The 20737-nt window shown below is 41.3% G+C and overlaps 2 protein-coding genes across 2 annotated transcripts in view; one reads left to right on the forward strand and one right to left on the reverse strand.

Annotated features, from left to right (window-relative positions):
* Nucleotides 1–6946, reverse strand: part of LOC130913076 (UDP-glucuronosyltransferase 2A2-like) — a 33853-nt gene extending 26907 nt beyond the window's left edge. Inside the window, exon 1 of the mRNA XM_057831382.1 lies at nt 576–6946. Coding sequence (XP_057687365.1) covers nt 576–593 — 18 coding nt within the window. The 5' untranslated portion in view covers nt 594–6946. The remainder of the gene's footprint in view (nt 1–575) is intronic.
* On the forward strand, nt 566–11191 carry tor2a (torsin family 2, member A). Its single transcript, XM_057831384.1, has 5 exons — nt 566–813; nt 3320–3585; nt 9781–9956; nt 10025–10152; nt 10884–11191. Exons 1-5 carry the CDS (start codon nt 693–695, stop codon nt 11126–11128), a joined length of 936 nt encoding a protein of 311 aa, XP_057687367.1. The 5' UTR covers nt 566–692; the 3' UTR covers nt 11129–11191.
* The last annotated feature ends 9546 nt before the right edge of the window (nt 11192–20737 follow it).

Raw genomic sequence — 20737 nt, forward strand, 5'->3', positions numbered from 1 at the left:
TAATGCAGTTTTGCTTTTGGGGCATCTTTGGCTATGATAGGATTTGGGCTTCAATCAAAGAAAACAGTTTCAATGAAAATTAAGTGTTCAAATGTAAATTTCTGAGTCTCAAATATTTTTTCGCATTCATAAACTTTTTTCTATGATTGAATTTTTTAAATTTTTGATTGAAGTGATTTTTCTTTTGAAAATATTTTTTTTTTTGATGAAAGCAACTTATTTTTGATTGAATAATAAAGACACAAATGTCCGAGCCAAAATGTGGCCCAAACGCAAAACTACATTACTTCAATAAAAAAATAAAAAAATTAAATCAAAGAAAAATAATTTTCAAATGCATTTTTTTGAGTTTCAAATTTATTCTTGCATTCAAACACTTCATGTTGAAGTGTTTTTGGGAGGGATTGAAAAAATACCTTTTGATTGAAGCGACTTTTTTTTTTTATTGAAGCAGCTATTTTTTATTTTTTTATTGAATAATAAAAACACAAATCTACCTCCGTAGATTCACCTTTAAATCAAACAAGTCAGTCTGCCAACGACGACAAAAGCGCGTCAGTAGTTCGCGTACTCACCACGTGATCAGTCGTCATCCAATAAACAACTGGCCAGGTTTAAGATAGCTGGTTAGTGGTTGGGGAGTCAAATGGCGAGGGCTTTAAGCTTAAACAAAATCCCCCAAACAAAAGAAAATGCTAACTCTTTTGATTGTGCTGCTTCTAAGTATTTTCGCGCCGGCCCACTGCATGTTCCAAACATTATACTGCACCTTCGCTGACAGCTGTGACTGCGACTTTCGGCCCAACATTAGCGGTAAGTGCTTCCGGGTTTAGCTTAGTCCGCTATCTCGACGGCTAATTGTAGCTTCAACAGCTGTGAGTCGTAGACCAATTTTAGGAAATACAAATTTCATTTTATAAATTAAAGTTTGACCTCCTGATGCCCGAACTGACATACAATTATATTTTGATAAATAAATACGTTGTGTTTTTGCCTACAGTCTGATGCTAATTGAAGTGGAAATGTGTTTATATCTAGCACATAAACTAGATAATTTGGTATGGTACAAATTAAGGACAACAGGCATTTGAGAAGAGCAATGTTAGTGATAAATAAACATTTTTCCATCATTGGTATGTAATTCAGAGAATTTGTTGCAGCAAACAAGTCCTCGTTTTTGCTCTAGCAGAGGAATTTGTACGTCATCGTCCTGTTAGCCTCACTTTCACAGCTGCTTTCGTCAGGTAGTACATAAATATGAAATATAATAAAATGAATGTATGGAGGAGTGGAGTAACATGCAGTATTTATATTTTTTACATTATTTACACACGTTTCATAGATACATGGCCATCAACAAAAAACTTGAAATACTATGGAGCTAGAACTGTCTTATAATGAAAACACACATTTTCGATGTACACACTAGAGCATGAATTGGGAGTGGATTTTCACTCCCGTTCCCTCCCGCGTCCAAAGAAAATTCCCATTACATCCCAATCCCGGGGCTGAGTCAAAAAGTAAATACCATCCCGTCTCACTCCTGTAGAATGACTCTTGTTTGTATGTTGCCATAATCTATATTAAAAATGTATTTTGTAGTGGCACCGCCGCGTTCCACTGTCAAGAAGTTTTCTAATAACTTGGACCTTCTTCCCAAAAGCTTCACCAGTTTGTTGAGTCTGCTCAAATATGGTAGCCAGAAATTGAAGCATTGGAAACTAGGGATATTGGAATGTTTAGTTCTTTTGATGTGACCAAGAGCCAACGCAATTTTGAAATTGTTTTGACCCACGAGAATAAAACTACAAAAATGGACACGTTGGTCCTCTAGGGTGATCTGATCGGCTGTTAAGGAGGGAGACATCTGACTGGCTTCAGACGGAGTCCTATTAGGAAAAAAAATGCATGTATGTTTCTCCCTGCGTGTAATGAGTCTCAAAAAGATCCACAGACATGTGAGTGTGGATTTCAGATTTAAAAGCGCATTTTCAATGCAAGTAAGAAAATTCACACAAACAATTGATGAAAATGTGTGTATTTTGTGTCAGTTGTGGTTCTCAATCCTTAAGTGTTTGTTTCGTGTCAGAAGTGTGTGTGCATAGCGTCCACGTTAGCTTAGCATTTTTCCCGATAGCCGTTGGCATCTATGTAGCAGTAGTATCTATAACAACCAATAGACGAAGAATTCAAACCTATTATCACGTAAGACCGTCCCCTCATTTGAATAGTATTCCATCCTGTATGTTGTATGCTGACAATGAAATAAATCGATAGAACAGATAAATCAATAGAGCAAAGCCCTTTCATTTATAGATTGATATTTCATTCAATTTATATTGTTTTGTAATTGTAATTTTTTTTAAGTCTTATTTTTGGGTTTATATTCATTTTTAATTTTTGTATTTTTATTTATGTATTTTTCCATGTTTTGGGTTTTCCCTTCAGGCGTCGCCACAGCGAATCAGTTGACTCCATCTGTTCTAATATTTATTTTAAATCTTTGAATCTTATTATTTTTGTATTTATTCATTTACCGTATTGGCCCGATTATAAGACGGCCCTGATTATAAAACGACCCCCATTTTCAAGACTCAAGTTTGAAAAAGGACTTTTTGAACAAATTAATTTTTATAATGAAAATAATTACAGTACATCTGAAACTTGATTATAACAATATATTTGAGAGGAAAAAGCATGTTATTTTGCCTCATTCAAATCTTAATATCTGAACATTTAAATAATATGTAAACTAAAGTTCAATCACATTCGTAAATGAATGGCTTCTGGTTTTTGAAATGTAAATAAACCAATCTATTGTGATAAAACAACAAAATTGCAATAACTGCATTAACCATCAAAGTGAAGTCTAACTGTAACTGTAGTCTTGAAACAAATCTGAATAAGGAAAAACATTGCAATAACATAATGCAAACTGGTTAAACTTGAGAGGAGCTGAGATCTGTCATGACAGAACATGGCTTCAATGATATATGGCGCCATCTAGCGTCGTGAATGGGTATAATGTCTAGACCGCGAATATAAGACGACCCCCACTTTTTCAGTCTTATTTCAATGCAAAAAACCACCGTCTTATATTCGGGCCAATACGGTATTTTTAATTTTGGCAGCTTTGGTTATCCATACATTAATACATGCGCAAGGTATCGGGACTTGGTTTTAACACATCTTGAAAATTAGGTGACTTTGACTCAGGTGCAAAAATGTATGATCGGGACATCACTACTAGTATCGGAACAACACAATATTCTGAACCGTCAATTTTAAATAATGTTAAATGTTGTGATTTGTGAGTCAGAGTTGGAGTGGGATCTTTACAAAAATGTCTACGGCCAGCACCTCGCCCAGGACATCATCTCCGAGGAGGTGGTGCGCTTCCTTGCCGACAGGACGCCGGAGAGGCCTCTGGTGCTTTCCCTACATGGCTCGTCTGGCACAGGAAAGACGCTGGTCAGCGACATGCTGGTGCGTCACCTGTATGGCTCTGCTACAAGCAGCCCCTTCGTCCATCGGTTCATCCCCACACTGCACTTCCCAGCCGATGGAGATGTTCAACTGCAGCGGGTAGGGAATGACATTTTTGCCTCTTTCCAATTTGGAGTACGACTGACCAATCTAAAAAGATAACTACTGGAGTTCTTTTACTTGTTGATGTCGAATAGTAGTGTATTAAGGATTTAAAGTGATTATGGAATTGGGAAATTACTCAGATTATTGAATGTTGGAATAAATGTAAGCATTAGTGATTTACAATTGTTTTTTTTAATTCTGTCTTGTCATGTTTTTAGTATATTCGATTTGTTGTGACCTTACAGCCCTTTGCAGGATTTGAGCTTTTCACTTCCTGTGCTAGATTGTGGCTAGAATATAAATTCCTTTTGGGCTACCCATTTTCACTGATTTAAAAAAAAAAAAAAAAAAAATTCCGGGGGATGTACTGACCTCACCCCCCCGAAAAGACCAAGCATCAAGAAAACCTGTATCGGGGAGGTTCTGGTGTACCTCAACTAGCCTGGAAACTGTTCCAAGTTCCAATGAGGCTGAATGCGAGCATTTGAGTGATGCACCTGGTCTGCAAGGAACATTTTCTTATTACTGCATAACCTATTCAAGTATTGCATTGTTATTGAAATACATTCACAATGGAAATTTAATTACAATTGTCAAATGAATGAAAATAAGTTGATTTACCTAATTGAATGAAGCACTTTTAATACTACCTCGACAATACCCCACCAATGTTAGGTTGTGGAAAAAACGGAAAAAGTTACTAATTATTTTTTTCCACTTTCATACATTAATACATGAGCTACGTAATTGAAGAGTCGTTATAAAATTATTATTCTAAGTTAAGTAAGATTGTTGGCAATAGTCGGCATGTTCTCGCACGAAAAAACTCCTTTGAGCGAGACTGGCCTGTAATATCTTTACGAGATGCCATAATTGGCCTTTTGATGTCTCTGCCTTCTCTATAGACCCTACCCACGTGACGTCACAACTCCGCTCTCCTGAATGGTACCGCCCACTTGTCCGTCAAAACATAGTGTTAACCTGTTACGGCTACGTACATTTCTCCTATTTACGGCGTGTTTTTCTGCTCCTTAACATTAATAATCAAAATGGTGAAGGCGTTTGTGGCTGTTGGTTGCACTAACAGAGAAGATGGAAGGAGAGACTTGAAGTTTTACCGTATTCCGAGGGATCCAAAGAGGAGAGCGAAATGGACGGCTGCAATTCGACGTGAAAACTGGGCACCAAAAAATCACCACAGACTTTGTAGTAGTCATTTTATATCCGGTAAGATGCATTTAAGATATACTTAGAGGGTTTTGGGCTGACAAATAACCACAATTAAGATCATTGCGAGGCTAATCGCCGACAACATACGACGTAGTAGGACATAGTTTCAAATTCAAGATGTTTGTGACTTCCCTTTCTTCCACCATCGTTATTTTTTGAATAATATTTAGCTGGTACCAAGTGAAAGAAACTGGCCTCGTCTACGGGGCTGACAAATAACCACAATTAAGATCATTGCTAGGCTAATCGCCGACAACATACACGTATGTATGTAGTGAGAGTGCTATCGCTAAACCATATAAACATTAAAAGCCTTAACTCCATTGACAAATGACATGAAATACATTAGACTTGACAGTGGATGTTAGCAATAACAAAAGATTTTGAATTGAAAATTTCGTAACTCACCTTTCCAAGCACAAGATAGATTCCTGCCGAATTTTCGTGGACGAGGACCTGTTTCACCCAACCAGCAACGAAGTATTTATAAGCCTCCAAGCTCTTGAAGTTTTTCAAATTTTCGTGAGAATAGGCTGATTTTGTGTGGACAAGATAATTGTAAATATCAGCGTAGCAGATGTCAGGCAGACAGGGCGAAGACAGTGGGTCGAAAAACATCGATTTGGGCATCAAATATGGATCTGGCGACTGTATAGAACGAAGCTTTTCCACATAACGCCTTTTATGCAACACATCCAGTGAGTTTACGGCATCAGAAAGCACCGGGTCTTCCATGAAATGCATTTTAAATTCCTCGATCAATTGAAAACAATGCTAATACAGAGACAAAATGACGGACAAGTGGGCGGAACCACACAGCGAGCACGTGGTTTTGTGACGTCGGTGGGTAGGGTATATTACAGTGTGGCAAAAAAAAAAAAAGTTTTCCCAGGGCCACAAGTTTGCAAGACAGGCTAGATTTGACCAAGACCACTTGATGGCGCTTTACAGCAAATTCACCACTATGAAGCTTTGAGCCATGTGCAAATCAATTGGCTTCATTACTACTTTTGTTTAGCTTTCAATGCTCCTTAAAAAACCCAAATGATTTCCAAGCCTTCGATTTATTTTAAGGTGAGGAACGTTGTGGATTTTATACGTGTTGTTTTCCAATATTGGTGAGTTTGAATGAATAGTTGAATGAATAGTTGTATTGAGTTCATTTTGCCTACACTTATGGATTAGTCGAATTTTTCTTTTATCCCAGACTATAGTAGGTGATTTAATTACCTGACATGTTTCGGCTAACACTTCCGCCTTTGTCAGAGGGTCACTGGTGTTGGTGTGACGTGTCTTTATCAGCTGATGGACGAAGGCGTGACTCACCTGTCAGATTGACAGGCGAGTCACGCCCTCTGCTGACCATTCACTCTTCCAGGATGCTGGTCGAGGTCGTAGAGAGCATGTACGACCCTTCATCCCTGTTGATGGTCCTCGGGCCCCGCTTGCGGATCTCAGTAGCCTGACAAATGGCAATGGAGTTTCAATGAATTTGGTTCAATGACTTGCTATTATTTCTCAATGTAATGAGGTGAATTTAAGCTTAAGAATTTGCATACGGAATGGAAGAGCAATTTAATCAGTATCAGTGGCAGTTTACCGATCCAGGTCTTCACAAGACAGAACACAGACGCACAACTGATTCAAATTGATATATCATTACACTTCTCCAAAGCATATTTGTTTCGAGACACCTACAGGTCACTTTTAAGCATAGCTGATGTTCTAAACTGTGACCAGACATTTAATTTCTGCCCAGCATATCACCGTATTGACGATATAAAATCTTGATGACAATGTTATTTTATATTGTTTTGACAATATATATTGTTATATTGGACATCCCTCAATACCAGTAATCTTACCCAACTCTATACACTACATTTGAATTTGTTATCTTTTTGGATGTAAGAGAGTATGATTAATGGTGAGTATCAGATGCTATTATTTGCATTCAGGATTTTTAACCAGCCTTATTTGTGGTGGTTCCACTAGTTTAAATTTATCAAAATAAAATGATTAATTTATTTAAATTTACATTTAAAAATGCAAAGACTATCCATCCATCCATCCATTATCTTCCGCTTGTTCCGGGGTCGGGTCGCGGGGGCAGCAGCTTTAACAGGGAAGCCCAGACTTCCCTCTCCCCAGCCACTTCAACCAGCTCCTCCGGCGGGATCCCAAGGCGTTCCCAGGCCAGCCGAGAGACAGTCTCTCCAGCGTGTCCTGGGTCGTCCCCGGGGCCTCCCGCCGGTGGGACATGCCCGGAACACCTCTCCAGGGAGGCGTCCGGGAGGCATCCGAACCAGATGCCCGAGCCACCTCAGCTGGCTCCTCTCTACGCGGAGGAGTAGCGGCTCGACGCCGAGTCCCTCCCGGATGACCGAGCTTCTCACCCTATCTCTAAGGGAGAGCCCGGACACCCTGCGGAGGAAACTCATTTCGGCCGCTTGTATCCGGGATCTTGTTCTTTCGGTCACGACCCAAAGCTCGTGACCATAGGTGAGGGTAGGAACGTAGATCGACTGGTAAATCGAGAGCTTTGCCTTTCGGCTCAGCTCCTTCTTCACCACTACGGACCGGTGCAGAGTCCGCATTACTGCAGACGCCGCACCGATTCGCCTGTCGATCTCCCGCTCCCTCCTACCGTCACTCGTGAACAAGACCCCAAGATACTTGAACTCCTCCACTTGGGGCAGGATCTCATTCCCGACCCGGAGAGGGCACTCCACCCTTTTCCGACTGAGGACCATGGTCTCGGATTTGGAGGTGCTGATCTTCATCCCAACCGCTTCACACTCAGCTGCGAACCGCTCCAGTGAGAGTTGGAGGTCACGGCTTGATGAAGCCAACAGCACTAAATCATCTGCAAAAAGCAGATATTCAATGCTGAGGTCACCAAACCGGACCCCCTCAACGCTTCGGCTGCGCCTAGAAATTCTGTCCATAAAAATTATGAACAAAATCGGTGACAAAGGGCAGCCTTGGCGGAGTCCAACCCTCACTGGGAACGAATTCGACTTACTGCCGGCAATGCGGACCAGACTCTGACACCGGTCGTACAGGGACCGAACAGCCCTTACCAAGGGGCTCGGTACCCCGTACTCCCGGAGCACCCTCCACAGGATTCCCCTAGGCACACGGTCGAACGCCTTCTCCAAATCCACAAAACACATGTAGACTGGTTGGGCGAACTCCCATGCACCCTCGAGGACCCTGCTGAGGGTGTAGAGCTGGTCCACTGTTCCACGGCCGGGACGAAAACCACACTGCTCCTCCTGAATCGGAGATTCGACTTCCCGACGGACCCTCCTCTCCAGTACCCCTGAATAGACTTTACCGGGGAGGCTGAGGAGTGTGATTCCTCTATAATTGGAACACACCCTCCGGTCCCCCTTTTTAAAAAGGGGGACCACCACCCCAGTCTGCCAATCCAGAGGCACTGTCCCCAATGTCCACGCGATGTTGTAGAGGCGTGTCAGCCATGACAGCCCTACAACATCCAGAGCCTTTAGGAACTCCGGGCGGATCTCATCCACCCCCGGGGCCTTGCCACCGAGGAGCTTACCAACCGCCTCAGTGACTTCAACCCCAGAGATCGAAGAGCCCACCTCAGAGTCCCCAGACTCTGCTTCCTCAAAGGAAGGCGTGTCGGTGGAATTGAGGAGGGCTTCGAAGTATTCTCTCCACCGACTCACGACGTCTCGAGTCGAGGTCAGCAGTACACCATCTTCACTATACACAGTGTTAATAGTGCACTGCTTTCCTCTCCTCAGACGCCGGATGGTGGACCAGAATTTCCTCGAAGCCGTCCGGAAGTCGTTTTCCATGGCCTCACCGAACTCCTCCCATGTCCGAGTTTTTGCCTCGGCGACCACCGAGGCCGCAGTCCGCTTGGCCAGCCGGTACCTGTCAGCTGCCTCCGGAGTCCCACAGGCCAAAAAGGCCCGATAGGCCTCCTTCTTCAGCTTGACGGCATCCCTTACCGCTGGTGTCCACCATCGGGTTCGGGGATTGCCGCCACGACAGGCACCAACCACCTTACGGCCACAGCTCTGATCGGCCGCCTCAACAATGGAGGTGCGGAACATGGCCCACTCGGACTCAATGTCCCCCACCTCCCCCGGGACAAGGGAGAAGTTCTGCCGGAGGTGGGTGTTGAAACTCTTTCTGACAGGGGATTCTGCCAGACGTTCCCAGCAGACCCTCACAATACGTTTGGGCCTGCCAGGTCTGGCCAGCATCTTCCCCCGCCATCGGAGCCAACACACCACCAGGTGGTGATCAGTTGACAGCTCCGCCCCTCTCTTCACCCGAGTGTCCAAAACATGCGGCCGCAAGTCCGATGACACGATTACGAAGTCGATCATCGAACTGCGGCCTAGGGTGTCCTGGTGCCAAGTGCACATATGGACACCCCTATGTTTGAACATGGCGTTCGTTATAGACAAACCGTGACGAGCACAGAAGTCCAATAACAGAACACCACTCGGGTTCTGATCGGGGGGGCCGTTCCTCCCAATCACGCCCCTCCAGGTCTCACTGTCATTGCCCACGTGAGCGTTGAAGTCCCCCAGTAGAACGAGGGAGTCCCCATAGGGGGCGCTCTCTAGCACACCCTCCAAGGACTCCAAAAAGGGTGGGTATTCTGAACTGCTGTTCGGTGCATAAGCGCAAACAACAGTTAGAACCCGTCCCCCCACCCGAAGGCGGAGGGAGGCTACCCTCTCGTCTACCGGGGTAAACCCCAACGTACAGGCGCCAAGAATGTTATTGAATTAATATACTAGTGAATTTAAACACAAAATGGAAAATGAAATGTTGTTTATGAAAAAAGTTGACTCAAAAAATGTAATGGTTTGATTTGAATAAAAACATCTGATTATACAACAAACAAAACATTGAACAAACCAGGCCAAAGAACAAACTACCATCAAAGTGCTGTTCCTTACTTTCCAGGAGCAGTTGAAATCTTGGGTCCAGGGCAACGTGACTGTGTGCGCTCGCTCGGTCTTCATTTTTGATGAGATGGACAAAATGGCGCCGGGGCTGCTGGACGTTCTTGAGCCTTTCCTGGGCTCCTCCCACGTGGTTTTCCGCACCAACTACCGAAAGGCCATCTACATCTTTGTCAGGTGAGCGCGCTATTGAAATGTTTTTTGTTGGCCACAGAACCATTTGTGGTTTATTTGTGTTCATTTAGTACGGCGGGCGAGGAAGTAATCAACAAGGCTGCCCTGGAACAGCGTGAGGCTGGGCAGGACAGAGAGGAGATAACGTTGACAGAGCTTCAAGATGCCATCGCAAAGGCAGTGTACGACAACCCATCCAGTGAGAGACGCCATCTTTTTAACTTTTACATGTCAGAGTCACCTGTCAAATTACTGTGTTTTTGCGACCATACGGCGCAGTTCAGTTGCATGTTTTTTGGGTTTTTTTAACGGTAGGGAAATGTTCTGGAAATTGTCTTCAGAATTTATCGAACAAAAATGAAACCTGTCCCACTTTTTGGAGTTTGAAAGCAAATTTGATTGGTTACTTGATCAAAATGTATAATTTTTAAAGGTACTATCCATATTTTTTGGCATTTAATATCATAAAATACTTTTCTAATCCATGCATGCTCCACCAATGCCCTGATGACTACACAGAGCCCTAACAATTTAACTGAGACTGCCCCAAAAAGTATTTTTCTTCCCTTTCAATACAGTGTGGTTCGGGTCGAACACTGTGCGAACACACACCTGTGCACGTCCACGGGCTGTGTACACTGTAACCTGTGTTTTTATATTAGCCTCATTGTACTTTAGCTTTTGTTCTATCTGGTGCATATTCTAGCAAATAAATCTCGTTGTACTGTGTACAATGACAATATGACTTTCTATTCTAAGATTTGAAGCTTTTTTCTAATCAAAATTGATTAATCGTCACATCACCAATTAAAGGGCTCCAATTGGATACTTACTTTGTCAATATGCACCTATATGATGACACAATGATCAAAAAAGATTTTTAAATCCATCAATATATCACTGATCGGCATGACTTTTCTCCTATCGCAGATGGCCTCTATAGCTCGTCCATCATCCGTCAAAACCTGGTGACTGCTTTCGTTCCCTTCCTGCCACTGTGCCGCCGCCATGTAGAGCAGTGCGTAAAAGCGCAGCTCTGTGGGCGGGGCGCCTGCTGGCGTAACGACGTGGTGCGGGCCGTGGCGGCTGACTTGACGTACGCGCCAGCACCCGGACACTACTTTTCAATTAGCGGCTGCAAAAGTGTTTCCGCCAAGATTGACCTGTTCTTGTGACGTGCCAGAAGGTACCACAACAGTTTGGAGCACCATGTCCTCCAAGCGATTCACATATTATTTTTTAAATAACGTCAACATCAAACCTCACAAGCAAACAGGACTCCTAAAATGGAGAGTAACATATTTGAGACAATTTGTCAGGACGCAGGAAGTCCGGGATCTTTTATGTATAGCCTAATCTTTTTAAAAAGCAAATAACATTTTTTTCCATGAATGAATGGAGAAATTCTTTTTATGAATAATATTTACAGTTGCATATAATGTAGTATGTCAACAAGTTTTGTTAAAAATGCTTTCACAGAATGCCATAAAGTCACATTGGCTGTGACTGCTCACTTTTTTCCAGTTTGCTTTTTTCCTCCAACAAATGTCATTGGTATTTCCTTCAGTTAAATTCAAACCCGTCTCCTGTCCTGTTCAGCTGCTTAGACAAAGAGTGGTAAACCTGAGTGTCTTTAAAGGCTGAAACTTTTAATGTGCCAGATAGGAGTTGTTTGTGTACTCCATTTGTGTTTGTATAGACAGGGGCACCTCAATATACGAAATTAGTTCCAGGGTGACTTTTAAATCATGATTTTTGTCCGTATAATGAACTGTGTTTTATATGTAAATTGCCTAATTTCTTCCTAGCTCTACTTAAACACATGAAATTCTATAAATTGCGTTAAACCAGATTGAAATAAGAGCCAAAAACTTTTGAATCATACAATACACTTAACTGTTAATACCTGTGATGAAGTACATAATAGAATATGATGCAAAAAAATACAAAAATGTGGGACCTTACCCTTCGAGTGAGGCGATGTCGGAAAGCAAGAGATACCAGCAATAGGGAAGCAGGGCCTTATGGCACTTTCATGTCTTTTAATTGCCTCTCTATTTGTATGAGTTATCGCACCCGAGTGGCACTTAAGTGTAACTAGTTAGGTTCAAGCTCACAGACGTTATCGCATGACTATTCACGCTCACAGAAAACACAGTATTAAAAGATGAGCTAACTTAGGGAGCCATTGTTTACTCTTTCGTCTTGCTGTTTATGCCTTAAAAAACCACTTGTAATTAGGGATGGGAATTGATAGGATTTTTACGATTCCGATTCCATTATCGATATTGCTTCACGATTCGATTCTTTATCGATTCTCTTATCGATTCCAATTTGGGGAAAAAGAAGAACAAACATTTTGATTGGCATCGAGTTTGTTTAATCAAAAGTCACAACCTTACAAACTCACAACGAGATCAAAAGAGGCCCAAAGCCTCAATGTTAACTGTGGCAATAAGTGGCAAATACACAAGAATGTGTTACATTTTACTGAAACATTTATCTAATAGAAATAAAAAATATTGGTATATATTGGCACATAGGTTGTTGTTCTGCCTTTGGCAATATGTGTTAAAGCAGGGGTCCCCGAACTTTTTCATGTGAGGGTCACATAACTTTTCCCTTCTCTGATGAGGGGCCGGGGTCAGTTTGTAACAGAAAAAGTGTGACGATTGCAAAAGTGCATAAATGTAAAAAATTGTTTTTCAGAAAGCCACAATCAAATAACCCTTTCTGGATTCTTCACGGAATGAAAGTAAATAAAATAAAAATAATAATGTAATAATAATAATAATAATAATAAAAACACTATTAATTAAATAGATAATAACCAAATAACCCTCTCTGAATTCTTCAAGGAAAAGGCCAGGAAATAACACGATTGAGAAAAAAAAAAAAATCAAAATGGCCGGACCAAATATGGAGGCGGGCCGTATTTGGGCCGCGGGCCGCAGTTTGGGGACTGCTGGGTTAACGTGTATTATTTACCATTACATTGAAATGCATGCCTTTTAGTTTTTGTGGCGCTTACACCCTCAAGTGGGGGCGCCCTTGCGCTTCCTCACGCGAAGAAGAACGCGCTCACGTGAAGAAGAGCGCGCTTACACCCGAAGAAGAAATGCCGCATCCAAGCGAGTGAGCGAGTTAGTGAGAGAGGGAAACACTTCTTCGAGCCTACGTTCTTTGTTAATGTTAATATCTACAGAGGCAACGCCTGTATGTATCATCTTTTTTGTTGTTGTTGTTGTGTTTCCACTCGCGATCGGACACTTAAATCCAGTTGTGTAGTGGTTTGAACGATGTGTAAATGCTAGCAAACGAATGCTAACCATTTGTTATTACTGTTATTAGCAGCTAATCATCGCTGATTTACGTTGATGCAAACCTGTTTGTTATTGGGGACGAAATTGATTTGTTTCATTTCTATTCTTAGTTTCACTCTTCAAGTGATGGTTGAATAAAGTCAGCAAATTATACCAACGTCTTCTGCATCGTCATTTGGGAGCTTAGCTAGCTGTATAGCCAGGACTGAGCCTTAGCCTCTCTGTGAGGACAGCGCAGTTGTATTCCCTCCCGATGCAGTTATCTCCACCTTGCAATGACTGCAAGTCGCTTTGTTGTAATTTTTCCTCGTGAAGTGAAGACACACTTTCGAGCGTTTGAACCTACGTGCTGTCATTGTTATGTTTATGGCTGCAATGCTCGTGCTTACCCGTCGTAACCTTTCATTTTCACACTCTTTCCTGGTGAAGTGTAGTCAAACTTTGATGCGAGTGGTTCTTGGCGCCATACTAGTTTGATGCGTCTGGACAACAAGACACGTCACGACGCAATACGCGTCTTTAGGAATGGTTAAAGGGATCGTTCAGGCTTTATTATTGTGATGTCGAGGCCTCGAAACACTCGGAACCGGTTCCGAATTGGAATCGGATTTCGATTCCCATCCCTACTTGTAAGTTATATTATTTTGTTTTATATAAATAAGAATTGTGTAGCACAATGTGGTGTTTACATTTATAGACAAATGTAATTAAATTATCGCATTGTGGCGAGCGGGAATTATCGATTACAGTACATATTATCTTTTGTATGAATTTTTTGTAATACGAAGCGGGAAAAAAACTATCCGTAAAATGAATTTTTCATGTACCGAAGCTTTCATATCTCAAGGTACCACTGTATTAGGACTAATCACCTTTGAGTATTGACGGGACATCCTACTTTTTGCAATGCGATTGCTAACTCTGGCACCAACAGTTTTATATACTGTACCAGTATGTGTCTAATGGCAGCTAGAGTGACATGCTATCGTGTGTGTTAGTCACACGGAGGATAAAACTACTAAGCGGGAGCCATCGGACAAGCCTTTCGCCACCACCATCCTAGAGGGTTAGAAAGCATGGGCAGCAAGAATAGGAAAAATAATTGTCAAAGTGTTGTTTTACTTTTCAGATGACTGTTTGCTTTATAGTATTTTGCTTAAAGTCTTAATTTTTGGTTGCAACTTCAGAGGTTTTGTTTGAATCTTTGCCTTTTTCCTTATATACCCTTATACGTATGACTGGACAAGTCCTTTAAAAACTGCATGAGGAATATGCCATTTTTTGGCAACTGGAAGAGAACGAGTAGTTTATGGATGGGGGTTTTTGTACAAAGAGCCTGTTATTCTAAACTATAATTCCCAGTATTTTGTAGATAGTAGACTTCATTTGAATAAAGATGTTGAAACTTCACTGGGTACACCATGCAATGAACCCCAGCCCAAAACGAGACAAAGAGTGCCTTTGCAATCACTATAATGGTAAATGGAAAGCCTTTTTTTTTTTTTTTTTTTTTAGATCACGTGCATCCCAGCAAAAAAATAATCTTGTTTAACAACTTGAGAAAAAAAATTGTATGTGTAAAATCAACCCCCAGTGGTTATTTCTGGTACAGCAACGTTTGTTAACCCTTCAGGAATTCATTTCCCTGACCCAGAGGTTGCCTCTTGGTTGTGAACCTATTCCTCATCCACATCTATGAGTAAGAGACCACCTGCTTTTCCAACCCCTCTAACCCCCGCTAACACACACACATGCATACACTTTTCATTCATGTGGCGTTGCTTCTTTCATGTGCAAATTCACCACTGATGTTTGTGATGGCATGGCAGGGGTCACGGATGGAGTGGGGGGGGGGGGGGGTATCGAGGGAACACTGGACAAGGAGTCCAATCCTTTGTGTGGTGGCATTTTGGGAAAGGAAGCCCACGAACACTGAGCAATGATGGAATCTATCATAATTTAACCCACAAAAAAGTCTCAATAAACTATTCCCAAAAAGACACATATTGGTTCCATTTAAGTGGCCATGTTATGATAATTTTAGGAGGGTCCTGCATGATCACTTTTTTTTTTTTTTTTTTTTTTTTCAACCCCCAGCACCAGTTTAAATCTCTTTCATGGGAGGTGGCCACAAAGAAGTCACTAAATTATGCCCCAAAATGCATACAAGAGCTGTTATTTTGGTTCAAAGCGGCCATTTTTGAATAAATTCTCCTTTTACATGGTGACGCTGGACACCATAACGCAACGATTGTGTTGCGGAATGGCCTCGCTTTTACATGGTGACAGCAAAAACGGAAGGCGCAACCTTTTGATTCCGGCCTCTGAAGCGGAACGATTAGATCGCGGGGCTTACTCCGCAACCATTTAAATGGAACGCTCTCGCTCCGATTACATCGCCACTCGCACAGCAAACATGGCGGAACATCGGCTTTAATTTACTGTTTTATAAAATTTTAATTAAAATATATTTAATGTTCGCATTTATGTGCCTTTTGAAGCAAAAGAAAAAACCAAGGGGGGCGCCATTGCTTCGAGTGGGCGGGTGTGTGTGTCTTCCGGGCTGAGGAGGTTGTTGTCAAGGAAGTGCGTCATTGGCTGTTGCCTTTTAAAACTGCACGGCCTCCTAGGGCCTTGCATGAATACGGCATTCTTATCAGACGGAATTGCTACTTCGTTTGAATGGAGACTGAACCATGTAAATGGAAAAAAATGTGTCATTTTCGGAGCTTCATGTAAACGGTCCCTAATTTGTCATATAGGTTTCTGCCATTTTGCTTCAAAGCATGATGGCCATTTCCAAGGGCCTTTAAATAGTACAGGAATAAAAAAATATTTGAAGAACCTATGCTTAAATTAGGCCAAAAGATAGCAGGGTCAGGAGTGTCAAATTCATTTTGGTCACTTGGAGGGCTAACCAATATTTCAAAGAGAGACGGAAAAAAAATACAACTACGAGATTAAAGTCGTACTATTGGTACGAGAATAAAAAGTTATGTACGGCTAATTTAGCTGGACTAGCTGCTACTTACTTTACATAAATTAGCTTACCTTAGCTGGGAGCAATGACAAGGTATTTGCATAAATCCTTTTACTGACTATAATTTGATATTGATGAGCCAAATGATGTACATCCATTAGTAAAAGCGATTCTAAAAGCTCAACCTCTTGAGATGCTAATATTGATGATTTTAACAGAGGTGGTGAAGTCCTACGTAAAGTAGCAGTTAATTCAGCTACATTAGCCTTAGGTGATAATACTTTATTCTTTTACTAATCATGCAACTTTTTTGTTGTACTAATACATAGTATGACTTTAATTTCATACTCCTATTTTATTTATTTCTTTGGTCCTAATAATTCATCATAATTTTGTGACATGAAATGTGGTACGACTGTTTTTAGTAGACCCACTAAAAACGTTTAAAAAGACAACCGAAAAAGTCATTGTGGTTTGAAGTGACCCTTGTGAGGGTCATTTCCATGGATCGCTGCCTTCTGGGATTTCTTTTGAAACTTGAGCCCCTGAAGAGAGTTTGACAAGGCAACATAAAATTTGGTTGGCATGTTTAAAATGAGTAGCCTGACTCCACAAAAAATGTCTCAAGAAGCCAGTCACAAAAAGATATTTGGTCAGCAGAGGTAGGTAGAGTAAAAAATTTACTCGAGAAGCGTTACTTCACAAGTGTTACTAGAAAAATCTACAGAAATGAAACCTTACCTGTCCAAAGAGCGTGAGTGCCCTCTCGTGAAGAAAAGGATTGTTTTCTTTTCATAGTAAACCATATCTCCAGTTTTCCGTAGTCGTATCGGTGCCAAATACAACGTCAGGGAGATCTTGACATATGTGCTTTCGAGTGAATTTTTTTAAAAAATGATGCTTTAAAGTCGCGATGTGATTGAACAGGCCGGTGTTGTCGTAGGACTCCAGACTGCAAGCTTTTGTGTGGTCATGTGACTGTTTTGTTACTTTGATATAATGAAATCATGTGATTGTTGTGAAGTCTCATGGCATGGGTGAAAGTGGTAGAGCCACTGTGGGCATCTTTAGCAAAAATATAGTCGGATCTAATATGTAAAATGAAGAAACGTCACGACTGTAGCGTAGCCCAAAGTAGCAGAGTAGGAGTAGCGTTTCTTGACAAATCCACTCAAGTAAGAGTAAAAGGTTATAGCCTAGTAAAACTACTCTTAGAAGTGCGTTTTTGTCAAAAAGTTTAAGTAAATGTAAGCCGTTACTACACACCTCTGTTGGTTAGCCTTTTTACTTTCTGGGGCTTCATGGGATTACTTTGTTCTCTATGACAACAGCTGAACAATGAGGTTGTCATTGGGGGATTTGTCTTGTGTGTGTGTGTGTGTGTGGGGGGGGGGGGGGGGAAGCAGGTGACTCTATGGGGCAAGGTCATTTTGACTCTGTCTTCTTTGCGGTGGTCAGATGGGTGGCGAAGACCACCGTCTGGGACTGCGTTAGGACAAAGGCTCTTGACGTGACCCAACATTTTTGATTGATGAACTGTTCAGTTCCCACTGTATCTGATGCTAATCACGCAATTTTTTTCTGCGCTACTCCGTGTGCTAATACTGTTCATCACACAGTATGGCTTCAATCGAAACTGCACTGATCTGGTTAGAAACTTAATATTTTTGTTGTTGATATTGTTTGGTGCAGATTTGTTGTTGTGTGGTAGCTAATTGGTAGTGATGGTGCAGATGTATTGAGTAATGGTCAGAGGTGGGTTGTAACATGTTACATGTACTCTGTTACATTTACTTGAGTAACTTTTTCAAAAAAATGTACTTCTAAGAGTTGTTTTACTAAGCCATACTTTTTACTTGAGTAGATTTGTGAAGAAAAAACGCAACTCTTACTCCGCTACTTTGGGCTACACAAGTCGTTCCTTTATTCCTCTTTATTCTACATGTTAGATTTTTTTTTTTTTTTTTTTTTTTGCCAGCGATGCCAAGAGTATCGCTACTAATTTCACCAATGAGACGTCGCAACAATAATCACATGACTCCATTACACCAATCAGACGCAAGCTTGGTGTTCTATAATCACGCGTGATTTCAGTCACGTAGTTTCTTTAAAACACCGTAAAAAATGAAGTATTTCACATAGAGCGCTGGCCTCAACATGACTCGAAAGCCCAGATTTAAACCTCTCTCCCAGGTTATATTTGTACTGATTGACCAGGGAGAACCGGAGATATGAGCCGTTTAATTTCATAATAGTAACTATGAAGGAACTACAGTATTCACTATCAAACTAGGAACTATTTTCTCCACTTGTCTTTGGATGAAAAATTGCAAGCTTCATTTTCCCCTTTTTCTGGAATGCAATGTTTTTTTTGTTTTTTTTTGTATTTGGCTAAATGTGGTTATATAACGGGGTATTGCACAGTATCATTAGAACAACAGTTCATATTGATAGGTTTATGCTAGAAAAAATGTTTGTAATTGCTTATTTTTGTTTTTTTTTTATGTTACTCATTACTTGAATATTCATTTCACTGGATACTTTTTTTTACTTGAGTACTTTTTTTTTTTTTTTTTTTGGAGGACTACTTTCATTGAGTAATATTAATTTGAAGTAACATTTCTCTTACTTGAATAAAATTTTTGGCTACTCTCCCCACCATTGGTAATGGTTTTGCAATTGTACTTATACAAAAACAAATGCTACAGAAATTATTTGAAAGTAGAGCAAGTGTTTTAGATGACTCGTTCAATGTCACTCAAACATGGCCAGCTTGTTTAGCCGGTAATTTATTCTTAGTTCTGTTGTAATACAAACATGTCCCCTCCTCCCCCAAGGACTTTCTCAAAGGGATGAAAATGATACATTCCTCAAGAATTATGCAAATTTTTAATCCCCTGGAAAAGAGATCAGGGGCTACAACAAAATTACTTGCTCATCACTTTTTTAAAATCTAGCTTTGCTTTATTTGGTCCGACAACAAAGTAAAATGAATGTTTTATTATTGTTTGTTTTCAACCTCAAACATATCAAAAGTAATTTTAAGAAGAATAAGAATAACATTGCCATTCAAGCTTGCCGGGGTGTCGCGCACGAGCGGCCAGCAACAGATGTCCACGCACAAGTCTCGCGTTGGCTTTTGGAACATTTCCACGAGAATTGCGTTTGGACAATCAGCTGCGAGAGCCCACAGGACGATAAGAACATGCAGACTGTCCAGTCGGAACCAAACAAAAAAAGTTGCGGACCTTGCTGACGGGATGCACCTTCTCCTCCTGCTGGCCATCCAGACGGTCGACTGTGCTCACATTGGCTCGTGAATAAGTGCCGATGCGCGCATGGTACTGGCGCTTCTATTTCACGCACACACGGGAGGGGTGACAAATGGTCATTGTGATGTGAGGGCAGAAGTAATGAATCTGATCGTCAAGTGGGGGCTAAAGGGGTCGACCCTCTTAAAGACACAACGCTGGATGGACCATTCCTCCCTCACTGTGACATCTCAACTGAATGGATGTATAGTTCCTTTGGAAAAAGTGCAGTTTCATTTTAGTTGCATTACAACATCTAAAAGGCAGTGGCGCCACCAGGGGGTGGCCACGGCCCCCCCTAAAAATTTGTTGGCCACCCCGCTAACCAGTTAAGTTAGATTGTTGTAGCATCAGTTAAGCATTTCATCCCAAATGTACAGCCAGGACTATGGACTATGCACATTAAATCATTAGTAACATCAAATATTACACAAGACACCAAAGTATATCAGTAGCCGTGTCCTTACGTCTTTCTGATAGCTTTCCCCTGACCTTTTTACTGCAATGATATAATGAAAACCTGAAATTATGGCTTTTAGTTTTGGTGTCCCACCCCAAGATTTTAAGTGGTCCCATCTGGCCACCCCTATGAAAAATTTCTGGAGGTGCCACTGCTAAAAGGATTTTAATTCAAAATTGGTATTACCAGTGGTCCTCTGGCTACCGGAGGGGCAAGCCAGGCAGTTGCTCGGGGCCCTGCTAATAAAGGGGCCCCTGAGGAATGCAAAAATCCACTGAAACGACAAGAATTGACCATTTGAAATGACACCACAGTAACAAAGCACTTGACACTGTCAATGGACCCTGCGTATTTTGGAAAGTAACAAGCATTTAACTTTATTTGACATTATTTACAATAGTAAATAATTAGATGGAACTTTGCAAGGAAAAGACCCATATTGTAAAATTCCTTATTTTTATTTTTTTATGGCGTTTCTTCGGTGTGACGCACAGCCCAACCCTTTTGACTGACCGTCACCATTCTAATATTGAAATGACCAGAATTTTTGTGTAACACAAATGACCCCTTAAAATTTTCCTTTCGCCCATTCTAATATTGAAATGACCAGAATTTTTGTGCAACACAAATGACCCCTTAAAATTTTACATTCACCCATAAAAGCAAGGTTTTTTTGGGGAAAAAAAAAGACAAGTAGCGTTTTTTTTTTC

The sequence above is a fragment of the Corythoichthys intestinalis genome, chromosome 3, assembly GCF_030265065.1.
Source record: "Corythoichthys intestinalis isolate RoL2023-P3 chromosome 3, ASM3026506v1, whole genome shotgun sequence".
Taxonomy (NCBI): Eukaryota; Metazoa; Chordata; class Actinopteri; order Syngnathiformes; family Syngnathidae; genus Corythoichthys; species Corythoichthys intestinalis.

Excerpts from the sequence above, each read along its gene's own strand:
- tor2a (XM_057831384.1), top strand. The coding sequence starts at position 693 with ATGCTAACTCTTTTGATTGTGCTGCTTCTAAGTATTTTCGCGCCGGCC. Across the intron at positions 9,957-10,024 it reads GCCATCTACATCTTTGTCAG|TACGGCGGGCGAGGAAGTAA; the intron begins GTGAGCGCGCTA and ends GTGTTCATTTAG. Across the intron at positions 10,153-10,883 it reads AGTGTACGACAACCCATCCA|ATGGCCTCTATAGCTCGTCC; the intron begins GTGAGAGACGCC and ends CTCCTATCGCAG.